The sequence below is a fragment of the Calidris pugnax genome, unplaced genomic scaffold (assembly GCF_001431845.1).
Source record: "Calidris pugnax isolate Ruff unplaced genomic scaffold, ASM143184v1 scaffold292, whole genome shotgun sequence".
NCBI classification, from domain to species: Eukaryota; Metazoa; Chordata; class Aves; order Charadriiformes; family Scolopacidae; genus Calidris; species Calidris pugnax.
This window is the reverse complement of record NW_015091082.1, coordinates 694,604-706,767: the sequence shown is the minus strand read 5'-3', so window position 1 is coordinate 706,767 and position 12,164 is coordinate 694,604. Positions and strand designations below refer to the sequence as shown.

At 47.3% G+C, this 12,164-nt stretch overlaps 1 protein-coding gene across 2 annotated transcripts in view; it reads right to left on the bottom strand.

Moving 5' to 3' along the window:
- Positions 1-12,164, bottom strand: part of CFDP1 (craniofacial development protein 1) — a 91,672-nt gene that overhangs the window by 78,872 nt on the left and 636 nt on the right. For both annotated transcript variants that reach the window (XM_014957388.1, XM_014957387.1), the window contains exons 3-4: positions 11,665-11,890; positions 9,978-10,096 (exon numbers count right to left, since the gene is read on the bottom strand). In XM_014957388.1, the coding sequence (XP_014812874.1) occupies positions 9,978-10,096; positions 11,665-11,890 (345 nt within the window). The remainder of the gene's footprint in view (positions 1-9,977; positions 10,097-11,664; positions 11,891-12,164) is intronic.

Here is a 12,164-nt window from a genome sequence, read left to right as displayed (position 1 = left end):
CACGACAGCCCTCTGACCCCGATAACCACGACTTGAAAATATGCCAAAAGCAAAACAGACCCCTCCAACCCCCAAACTCCCGCAAAGCCACCCAATATTCACATTATAGGTCCCTTCTCCTGCCAATGCAAGGAGTATCGTAGGTCCCAAGAGCTAGGGGTTCAAAATTCACTCACAGCAATGAGCAGCAGACATGAAGGTTACACAGAGCGCAACAGGAGCCAACAGGCACTACAAAGGAAAAGCATCCCCATGGGGAGAAGGCCAGGCTGAGCTTGACTGGGTTTTTAATGTGTTAATGAGATAGTAAGGCAGAGAACAGCTTGGCCTTCCCTTCAGGCTAACACAGAAACCCTCCTGCTTCAGAATCTCTTAGTTACAGACAAAAAAAATGAAAAAAAAAAAAAAAATCCATCTCAAGCTGCACATTCCGGCAGGGGAAACCCCAAGCCCAAGGGCTTGCAAAGCGAGCTGTGCCAGCATCTCACCAGCCAGCAAAAGCCCCTGCTGGAGCCTGGGGCTGTCAGGAATGAGGCAGCAGGTTGGAAATAAGGGAAAGGTGGCAAGCAGCAAAATGCTGGGACTGGATGTGAGGCCCCTGTGATGAAGGCATGAACGGAGGGATGGAAGATGCCCTTACGAATAGTGAAAGAGCCCCTGTGAGACCTGAATAGGTCACTAAGCACCTTCTACTTCCAGATTTTTAAAAGTCAGGAAATGGTCCAAGTACCAGGTACAGAAACAACGTCTCCTCCCTCACCCACTGGGGAAGGGTGGGATTTTTACTGACGTATTTCCACACTAACTACACACAACACAGGCACTTGGGAGAACCTAAAAGTGAGAGAATGGAGTCACCCACCCAGTTGCCAAAGCTGATGCAGTGCCTAGTTACCACAGGTTTGAAAGTCCTAGAAATGCCCGAGTTAATCTGGAGGGCAAACCCATTATTTTGGAGATGCTCTGAGACTCCTCCCACCTCGGGAGATCCCAGCTGAGCCGTCTTTTTCATCCCACTGGTCACCAGCTAAAACACACAAACAAAACCAGCACACATCAATTCTTTCCTTAAAAACATCAAGCCGTATCAGAAGCGTCAGGTGACTTTCAGGGGGGGACATCTGGTCGGTCACTTTGGGATTTTCAAAAGCATGGTAAGATAAAGGAAGAAAACAAGGAGTCAGCACATCAGGGGACGCGATAACGCCCTGGACAAAGCTGGCACCACCCTGTAACACTTCACAAGTCACAGCCCCTTCGAGCTTTATTTTCCCCATCCAAGCAGAAGCCTCCTCTGTGCATCTCCTAATGAAAATCCTGAACAGGAGCCGTTCCTTAGGCCATTCCCCTTCTCAAAACACATTAAGCAGACCGTAACGTGATTTACTTCAGAAGCAAGTGCTCTGGCGTAGAGTTCTGGCTGGGTTTCTCACCCTGTTTATGGAAGTTTTAATTTCTGCAGCTGCCTTTGAGGAAGGCAAATGCCCAACGAGTGAACCAGCAGCACACAACAATCGCTCCTGCTCGCACTTCATGACCTCATCTCTGGGCCACCGTCGTGCCGTTGGGCGCTGTATGACACTGGGATTCCCCAAGGAAGCTCTGAAGCATGGGGGAATGGATGCACACAGAGGAAAGGGTATCCAAACGCGCCCCCCGGCCCCTTTCATTCACAGAATCACAGAATCTTCTAGGTTGGAAGGGACCTTAAAGATTATCTTGTCCAACCATCAACCTAACTGACAAAAATAGACACCCACACAACAAACAAGAAGCAACACCATCACTAAACCAGACCTCCCAGCACTACATCAACCCATCTTTTGAACACCTCCAGGGATGGTGCCTCAACCACCTCCCTGGGCAGCCCATTCCAATGGCTGAGAACCCTTTCAGTGAAAAATTTTTTCCTAATATCCAGCCTGAACCTCCCCTGGTGTAACTTGAGGCCATTTCCTCTCGTCCTGTCGCCTGTGACTTGAGAGAAGAGACCGACCCCCACCTCTCTACACCCTCCTTTCAGGGAGTTGGAGAGAGCAATAAGGTCTCCCCTCAGCCTCCTCTTCTCCAGGCTGAATAACCCCAGCTCCCTCAGCCTCTCCTCATAAGACTTATTCTCCAGACCCCTCACCATCTTTATCGCCCTTCTCTGGACCATATTTTCACTTAGTAGCTTCAAAATAAATAAATAAATACATAAATCAATAGCCATTTTTTAAAATGGAAAAAGCCAATATAAACTGTGGATAACCGAGGCACACTCCAACCTCTAAGAATAACAACGGCGCAAGGACAGGAACAGGCTGCTGCCTACAACGCTGAGATCAGCATTTTGGGGCTTGCTTGTAGAAAAGCAACCAGCCACTTCTCAGGCTGCCGCCTCCAAACAGCGGGCACATTGATATTCCACGTAATTCTCGGCGGTTTGATTTGTCTTATGGTCCCAAGGCATCATCCCCAGGCTCCTAGCGCTCAGATTAAATTTCTGGAAAAACCTTAAAAGCCAAGTTTTTTGCACTGTGCAAGCCTCATTGAAGAAGTGGTATATCACTGGTGGAAAGTTTTCACTAGAACCCCTTAGCCAAGGAGGACTGAGGATAAAACTCTATGAGCATTTAACATCGCTGGTCATCAACACGAAATTAAAGTCCTCGGAGAGGCTGGACGTTGGAGCAGCTTTTCAAGGGGCTCCTGAAATTAGTCTTATTTTTCCTAACGCTTCCTTGCTATTGTAGTGAAAGCTATTGCAAAAATCACTCCAAAATATGACGAGTGGATTCTTCCTCTGCCCTTATTAGTTCAGCTCACTGTCTTCCATATCTAATCTGAGCACACCCGTTTACCTCATCTGGTGGAAGCTGTATATCACTTGCTATCCACCTGGAAAAAAAGGCAGGGCATTCCAAATACAGGGTTTCAGGACACAGATTCTGATAATGTTTCCCCTTCTCACGTGTATAACCGATACAGCAAAGGCTTTTGCAAAAAAAAGCCCATATGGAACATGTCACACACACATACTGGCCTTGAACTGACACGCACACGATATCAATAAAGATACACACAAACTACGGATCTTTCTCCTGATTTTAAAAGCAATTGTCCTTCCCTTAGCTTCGCACAAAACCTCCTGAGCGCAAAACAAATGACCAAGATTCGCACCCAGCCAGAAGTGTGAGCACACTGCCAACCCCTTGCTGTTATTCATCCGCTGCCTTTCCTGAAAAGCATCACAGGGCAAGGAGAGAGTTAATGGCATGACATGTTCTCTCGGTGCTAATTAGCCTAACACATCTGACTGAGCCATGCTGAGACCATGGAGCAAGAACGCAGATGGACAATTACACATTTTTAAAATTGCTCTCTGTGCCAGCTCTAAATCCTGAGACTTGTGGGAGTGAATTCCCTGCTCTCTTTTCCCCCTGAAATACTTTTAACTCTTGTCAGCCTCGGCGTTCTCCCCACTCCTGCTCAGTGCTTGCCAGGAAGCAGCAGCAGAAGCAGTTACTCAGCTACCTAAACTGTCTTCAAAGCAATAACATAGGAGGTAGTCTCCCAAACTTCTTGGCTCACACCCCATCTGCTTCCCAACTTGGTCACATGTGGTGGGTCTCAGTTGTCATGCAAGGAGCAGAGAGGACATCACAGCCCCTGAGAAGGGAATCACAGGCTGAACAAGGCCTTTGGAAAGCTGGAGCTGTTCTCAGAGGTCTGACGGGCTTCTCCTGCAGCCACTTACACCTGCTCTGCCCAGAAAAGGGTCAGGATCAAGGGATGAAGTTCTAGGAGAGACAGCAGATCTGGGGTTAGAAGCAGTGAGCAGTAGAGGACATAGGTGCTGTTCCTCTATTCAACAAGCACACAGATGGGCTAAGATTAAAAGGAGAAAACAAGCATTTCAGTAACAAGAGGCAGCACCAAGAAATCCCCAAGAAGTAGCATTAAAACTGCAGAGAGCCGAGTTACAGCCTCAATTCTGCTGCGCACAGGTCAGCACTTCTCCTTGCCGCGAGGGAATAAATCAGTCCTTAACCAGCTCTGCAGAGCTCTCCCAGTACCTCACCGAGGTGAAGAGCCTGCAGAGCGGGCTCAAAGCTCACTACCCCCCTCACCCAGACCTCAGCTGAAGGATATGTTGACCTTGAGGACTCTGTGAGACACCAAAAAAAAAAAAAAAGAAACTATGGCCTGTAGCCCTGCCCACACAATCCCCATTCTCAATGGTATTCCGCACTACTGGTCGAGAAAGGGCTTTATTAGCACAGGCAAGCTTCCTGACAAGAACCTGCCCTCAGCCACCTCACTTCACCTTTGCTTCTCCTGCTCCAAAGGTCATGAATTTCCCCACCAAAACCCACCGATCCCACTTAAGGTCCTTAAGTTCCAACTTCAGGACAATCTCCTCTGAATAATCTTTTTTTCCTCGAAGCCTTTAGGTAGGATGAAAACCTGTGAAGCAGCAACGCGGAATGAGCTTTTTTTCCAGCAACATCCTCGGCAATACCCATTTACAAACATCAACAGATGAAAATCAGGTTTTCTTTAACTCCACGCTGCAACTGTGGCCGCTGAAACTCAGCCTCAGATGCTTTATGCACCTCTTCAAAGCTTTGCATTTTGCTTTTAAGATGCGGCAGCCCTACTGTGAACCATCATCTTCCCTAACCTGGAACACAAGCTGCCTCCCACCTCTGCTCAGCACACGGAGCCACCACAACTCCTTTCCTCGCAGCGAGGGGGAACACACACAAATAAAAACATTCATACTGTGGGAGACCAGAGGCTATTCCACGTCACAAATCCCATCTCCTAGAAGAGTCAACAGCAGGGAGCCGTTATCCAGAGATGGAGTTCATGTCCCATATTTTTGACGTGAGTTCACCCAGTTCCTTCTATGAAACTGTACGAGCTTTTAAGTATCCATTATATCCAGCAGCAAGTCCCACACTCAGCAGGACGCTGCTAATTGTCTGGTATGTTTGGAACCTGGCCCTTCCCAGTTTTATGTGGAACATGTAACTCACGAGTGAAGGTTGGATCCTGAACCATGAGATCCAGAAGCCCTGGTGAATCAGTGGATGTCATCAACTCCTCAGTTTTCATATTCCCAAGAGGGGAATAACAAAACTTTTTTAAAAAGCAACACGGGCAGAAAGTTCGGTAGGAAAGCTAAGGATTTTCCCTCTTTACATCTCTAACGCCTTCAAGGACTTTGAACACATCAGAGAGCTTTCTGCTCCTTTGTATATACCTCTGGACTAAACGCCTTGATAAAAGCAATGAAAAAGCAAATGCTATCCATGGAATTGGGTCATCATCTGTCTCTTGGATCAAGACAAAAAGACCACCGTAAGTCAGGTGATTTTCATGACTGTGAATTTAGGCTGAGAAACGAGTGGTCTCCCAGTGAGACCACTGTGCAGGACCTGCACCAAATGTGGGCACCCCAGCACCGAGTTTCAAAGCAACAGCAAGCTTTAATCAGGCAAATACTGAAAGAATACTTTCAAAAGCAGCCTGAATTAATCAGGGAACAGGCATTTAAGAAGCAGATAAAGATTACTGAGCTCAACCTGCACAGATGAGCTTCAGTCAAACTCAGCAAAAATCTCACCCATCTGCTCAGCCTTCAAATATTGAAGTAACCAGTTCACTGGAGAAGGATTTAGCTGTTGGGGGGTCCACGGTAAACCCCCAGCTCCTCAGCTACAAAGGATTCAGGTCCAGGGCTCTGTGGTCTGGCAATTTCTGACATAGCAGTAAGAATGATGCCTTCAGCACTTATCAGCTGCTGGGCAGGAGGAAGACACACAGAGTGCAAGGAAATACTGGCTGGATCTTTGCACTCACTTATCCCGGCATCTAGACAGCAGAAAGGAGCTCACAGGGCAGACATGGAGAGAAGATCTTGAAAGCTCTTCCTGCAACATTTCTACATGGATCCAGGCCCAGCACGCTGCCAGCGGCCATGCAGCTTCTACGACAATTCTGGCCCCAGCTGTGGTGGGAAGCCAAAAATGACATCACAGGAACACCTGCCAGACGTGCGAGAGCGCTGAAAGAAAGAGGGTCAGAGTGTGTGAGCACAGTGAAAAGCTCAAGAAAAAAAGCTCAAGGGTTAATTCAGTATCTAATCTCCAAGTCCACCATGGATCAGGAGCAATTGTCTCTGAGAAGTGAGCTATTTGCCACCTACTGGCGGTGAGGACTGGGGACCACAGTGCCCTGGCCATCGCGCCCAGTCTGCTGGGAGTCTTTCTGGATTCCCAAAACTGGTGCTCCTGGAGAAAACAGCCTTGTGGGAATCCAAAGGGACGGGACAGGAAGGTCTTTCAAACTACAATCGACTCCCGCTGGCATTCAACGACCTGATTTTGCTCTTTCACGTTGTCCCACTGGCTGTGCCTGACACCATGGGGCTGGGTGACAGCTCCACGGCCATCGCGCCCAGTCTGCTGGGAGTCTTTCTGGATCCCCAAAACTGGTGCTCCTGGAGAAAACAGCCTTGTGGGAATCCAAAGGGACAGGACAGGAAGGTCTTTCAAACCACAATCGACTCCCGCTGGCATTCAACAACCTGATTTTGCTCTTTCACGTTGTCACACTGGCTGTGACTGACACCACGGGGCTGGGTGACAGCTCCACACACGTGAGCTCCGTTCTGCTGCGCTCCTGGAAGGACACAAAGTTGATTTTCACGGAAGGAGCAGAGGAAGAACCATTTTGATGCACTGAGCTCAGCAGCAGTTTAAAGAAAGCCAAGGGCCAGAGCAGTTTCGACTGCCAAACTGAAAACCCACCTCAGCACACAGCAATCACGTTTTTCAACGGATAAACCCTGGCACCAGGGATGCAACTCCCTATTAATGCAACCACATGGCCCACATCGTGAGGCAAGCTGATAAACCAGAGGCTTCAAAGGAGCTTAAACCCCCTCTGCCAGTGAGAAATTACTTGAAGTTCCACATTTAGAGGCTGAACCACCTGCGCAAATTGCTCCCCCTACTCACAATGACAGCCACTGGGGTGACAGTCACCTGCTGCTCCTCATCTGTTTAACACCAGGGAGGAATGAAAAGCAGCCAGGAAAGTTACAACTGGAAAACAGAGAGATCAGTTAAAGGTTGTTCCTAGTTCCAGGATTCAACAGCTTTGGTTTTTTACAAGATAATACTAAATCACGTATTTTAGAAAATTAAAAGGCAGTAAATTTAATTCTTTACTTGGTAATTTGTAGTACTCTGAACCTGAAATGCGGCATTAGCAACTAATACAAGCAGAGACTAATCAAAATGGACATTAAGTGCAACAATAACCTGTAGGGGAGTTGATAGTTTAAAGAGGAAGGTCTTTCATTTTTCTAGCACATCCCTGTAGCTGGAGATTTCTTTCAAGCTACTCCAGCAATGCAAGTGAGATTCTACCATCTTCTTACAGGAGAAAATAAATTGTTCTGCAACATGAGATCAGGGCTAAATGATCTTCTATTGAGAGCTACAATGAGCAGACTGTTGAAATGTGTGCCCTGAAACTATCAGAGCTTAAATACTGATCTAAATTCTTCTCAAGCTTTCAAAAGAGCAACACTCAAAAGTAGCCCCAAACCATTTAGCAAGGGAAGCAACAGAGACAGCTCTCTCATTTCAGTTCTTTCAGTCCAGAAACACGTACACACACACACACACAACCACCGTGCATCGGCCTTTGCAACCAAGAATTTGCCAGCTGCTTCCCCAGGCAAGGAAGTCAGCCTTTGGCATTCAGAGCATTCGCAGACCTTGGGGTCGCGCAAAAGACAAACCTCTCGCTATTCCAAGGAAAAAGCAGCCCTCTGGTCCTCACCTACTGCCCTCACAGCAAAGTACCCACAGCTGTAAGCAGTGAGAACTCCTTGTATCCTGCCCACAGCCAGCAGCGTAACCCCTTCAGAGATGCAAGATGTAGCAAACGGCACAAAAGCTTCCGCTTTGAGTATCGCAAAAAAAACCAAAGCACTGAATGATTTATTTTTTTTCTCTTCTCAAAGAGCTAAAGAAAGTAGCAGATTTTAACTCCAGCACCAGCAGAAAACAGTCTCTCCAGACCTCACTGCAGACTTCCTGCTGCTGGCTCTGGGACCTCTTGATACAACAGCTGCTGCAAACAAAAAAAATGCATGAGCCTTGGTGGCTTGCAGGATTATAATCTCATGGTTGCCCAGGCTCAAGCTTCTGCCTGTTTCATCAAAATTTAATAGAAATTTATATCGAATCCTCTTCTGCAGTTCCCCAAGGGAAACAGTCAGTACTGAGCAGTACAAAGGACAATAGAAAAGCAACTGGTGCAGAAAAATGTGTCTTTATCTAACTTGGAAACTTCTTGCTATAGCTATTAAAAAACTACAGATAAGATATTGATGTCAAAAGCACAAACTCAGCATCTTGGGAGCCCTGGACAAGTTCTGTTCACATAAGGCAAGCCACTTTTTGAAGGACAGAGAAAGTTTCCCCTACCCCTCCAACGAATATTACCAATAAAAGCACGAGCAGCACCACTCAGGCTGATCTGTAACCACCCCACAAAATCTAAAATGCCAGAATCAGACCAACGTCTGCGCAATTCTATGCTTAAATCATAATTATCTGGGGCTTCTTGTCATAAAGACAAATAAACAAAAAGCTTCAAGGCAGACATTTTTACTACCTCCCTACATTAAAGAGTCCTACTGCACCAAAAATGCACAAAAAATTAACTCCTTTCCACAAGTGGAAGGCTCACGTTCTGAAGGAAGCCTGCGAGGCAAGTTCCCCTGTAAATCAACCCCCTCCTTTAAGTGATACACGTCTAGGCTCGTGTTAGGACACGACGCTCACCTACAACACACCGAGGGACATGTCCAGACTCCAAACAAGATTCCACATTGATTTCATGCAACCCCAAAGCACCAGGAACGTGGTTCTGCTCTATACCATCTGATGACACATCAGAACCCAACAAGGCTTTTGGATGACAGTCCCGAGATCCTACAGCTTCAGCTACTCCCACCTGGTAGGACACTGCATTTGAAACAGAAAAAAAAAACCCACAGGAAAAATGGGGATTCTCTCTCAGGGTGAGTTCGTTCATCAGCGAACGTGAAGGGTATTCCTACAGCCTGGAATCTGCAGGGAAACAGGGAAGTCGCTGCTGTGAGTCATGGCTCTCCTCAGATTTTTCAAACAGCTCGGGGAGCAGCGCTGACACGAAAAGAGGAGCGGAAGCCCCTGCTCTCTGCTTCCTCCTCCAGATTTAGGCAGGGGGTGCCATCGCTGGGAACTGCTGCCCTCTGCTGTCACACCAAACTGCGGAGAAACTCTCAGCTGATAAAACCAGGTTTGCAGCTACTTATTAAAAAAAATATATATAATTACACCACGGCAATAACCACGAGGTCCCAGCGCATTCAGATTTCAAGTGTGTTCACCTAGGCCCGTCAGTTCTGGTCTCACACATTCATAAAAACGCCTGCCCTTAAAAAAGGGCACGTCTTACAAGTCAAACGCAGCCCAAAGGGAGATTTCTACCCAGCCCACCACCTTTCTTGCAGCTGTTTCAGAGGTGAAACACTCAGCTATTAGCCTGTATCCTGCCCCCAGCACAGGACTAGGCTGAAGGAATGAAATCCCTTACTGCCATCCCTGGGGGCCACATGGGATTCTCTCCTTGTCTCAGCCTTCACGTGGCCACCAAGAAGTTTCACCAACAGTGCCCAGACGAGGAAGCCTAAGTGAATTTCCAGGTCTGTTTTGAAGTTGAGGAAAGACTGAGGTCTGCTTATAAGGATACTCCGCATCCCCCAGGCAGAAAAATCTCAGCCTCATTTTCCCTGAGGCCTGTCTGTGCTCACAATCAAAGAAAAAAAAAAGCATGAAGGAAAAAGGAGAAGACATCCCGTGCTTCAGAGCACATCTCCAGGCTGCACCGAACCCGCAGCAGATGTGTCACATCTGCCAACTTACCTGACTTCCTCACCAGCGAAATCAAACACTTTGGTGATTGTCACTTTTCCTGAATCTTTTGGCTTCTCAGGCTCTTTTGGTTTCTCCTGAAGCTTGTTCCCGCTCTTGTCTCCTTCAGCCTGTGAAACATACGAAGGAGAAAGCAAAACAATGCATCTGTGGAGCCAAGCAGACCTAGGAAGCAGCAAGAATACACCGCTGGGGTTCAGAAAGCAAGCAAAAGCCTCAAGACTCAGTTTTCCCAAACTAAACACCACCAGGCAGTAAAACCGCTGGGACGGATTACACAGAAATATCTTAAATTTTATTCAAGAATCTAGAGGAACACAACCCATCAGCAGGAAAAGCAAAGCTGATCTCCATAGAGAAGTCTGAAGATAGTAAGCTCCTTGTCAATAAGGTCTCTTTAATTTGAGAGGGAAGTATCTTTATTAAGCTGTATGTCAACAACGCCTCTTAATTTACTCCGTCACAACTACAGCTTTTAACAGCATACATAAAACCCTCAGAACCTTTAAGTAATCCAAACAAAACCCAAAGTTCTTGCTCTAAAGCAACCACACACCACAGAGATCTTCAAGCAGGCATCCTAAGTCCAGATCAAGAAGTTCACAAAGAGAACAGAGGAACTGCGTCTCTCCAGAAATTACTCTGGGCTACGGAGGAACTTTCAACCACCATTCACGTTGTAAGGATCTGCCCATAAAAGCAGAATTGCTCAGGAGAGAGCTTTTCCTCTCTCCTTCTCTCTAATTCTACCTGTAACCATCTCAGCTGCTCAGCCAGTAACTACCGAGCTGGAGAAAAGCAGGAGGGTTCAGAAGAGAGGACTCTTTCTTCTCAAAGTCTGCAAGCAAAGACTACATGACCGCACTTGTTCTGCAACCTTCCACCCGTTGCAGAAAGAAGCTTCACACAGGGAGGAAAACTGTACTCACCAGGCATCGCTGAGCCAACAGGCCAGACTTTTGTTACAAAATACTTTTTTTAGGTGACCACATAGAAAAAAGAAAAAAAAAAAGACAATCCTAGCAACAGGGGGTCAGTTTTGGTACCTTCTTCCCTTCTACCACCTTCAGCGTGAAAGGTTTTGCAAGGCAAATGCATGCATTTGGTTTTACTAAGAACCAAATCCTTTCAAATGGCTGATTACACACAGAATTCTTTCCTCAGACAGAGAGCGAGAGCACGTTGGTGGGGGTTTATAAAGGAAACTAGAGAAAGCCAGATTCATTCCCGTTACAAAAGTCCATCCCAACATGCAGCATCTTCCAGATCCCCTCACTGTTCAAGGAGGAAGGCCCAGACGTGTCAGCACAGGTCTCTCCTCCATCCCCACTCACACACACAGAGTTTCCCCTTTCCTGAGCATCAGGAAAGGCACAAGTCCCGGGGGAGAGCTGTGCCCACAAGCACAGCTCAGACGAAGCTCACTTGTGCTGCTCCTACGTCACAAGGAAAATCCAGGACCGGGAAGAGAAACCAATGGGGCTCCGTGGGGCACCCTGAGACGCTGACAACCAGCTCGGCCAGATCACAGACCTCCCCAGCTGGAAGGAAACCAGGAGTGATCCCAGCCCCTTCCCAGCTCTGACTGACATTTGGTACCAGTAAGAACCGACGCCGTTTCCTGGAAAGCTTCAGGCCCTTCCCACACTCCCTGAGCAAAGGCCCAGGCCCCCATTACCTTCTTCCCTTGTGTCACTTGCGTGGCAGCTACCGCTTTGGGTTTCTGTCCCACGTCGCTAAGGAAACTGGCCCAAAGAGCATCCTCTTTCTTTTTTTCTTCTTCTTCTCTGTTTCTTTCCACCTGCTCTATATTGTCCTCTTCCTCCTCCTCCTCTTCATTCTGCTGAGCCTTCTCTTCCTCTTTCCCATCTGGCTCTAGCAAGAGACGTCCTTTCTTCCTCTTCCTAGAAGCAGCTGCCAAAACAAAACATATATATATATATATGTGTGTGCTAAGGTGATATATACAGAGCTGAACTGTAAGCATGGGTGAAGCAACACGGTACTTTGTATTCTTGCTAAGACATTCTACTGGGAGGATTCCCCTAATCATGGGGGTGAAGCTAATTAATTACAAGATGATGCTGTTCAGAGGACACAGCCGGTCGGAAGCAGGCAGCCCCCTGAAGAGGCCTCACACGCTATCTGTAAGTATATAATGGACTCTGGGATGCTGTA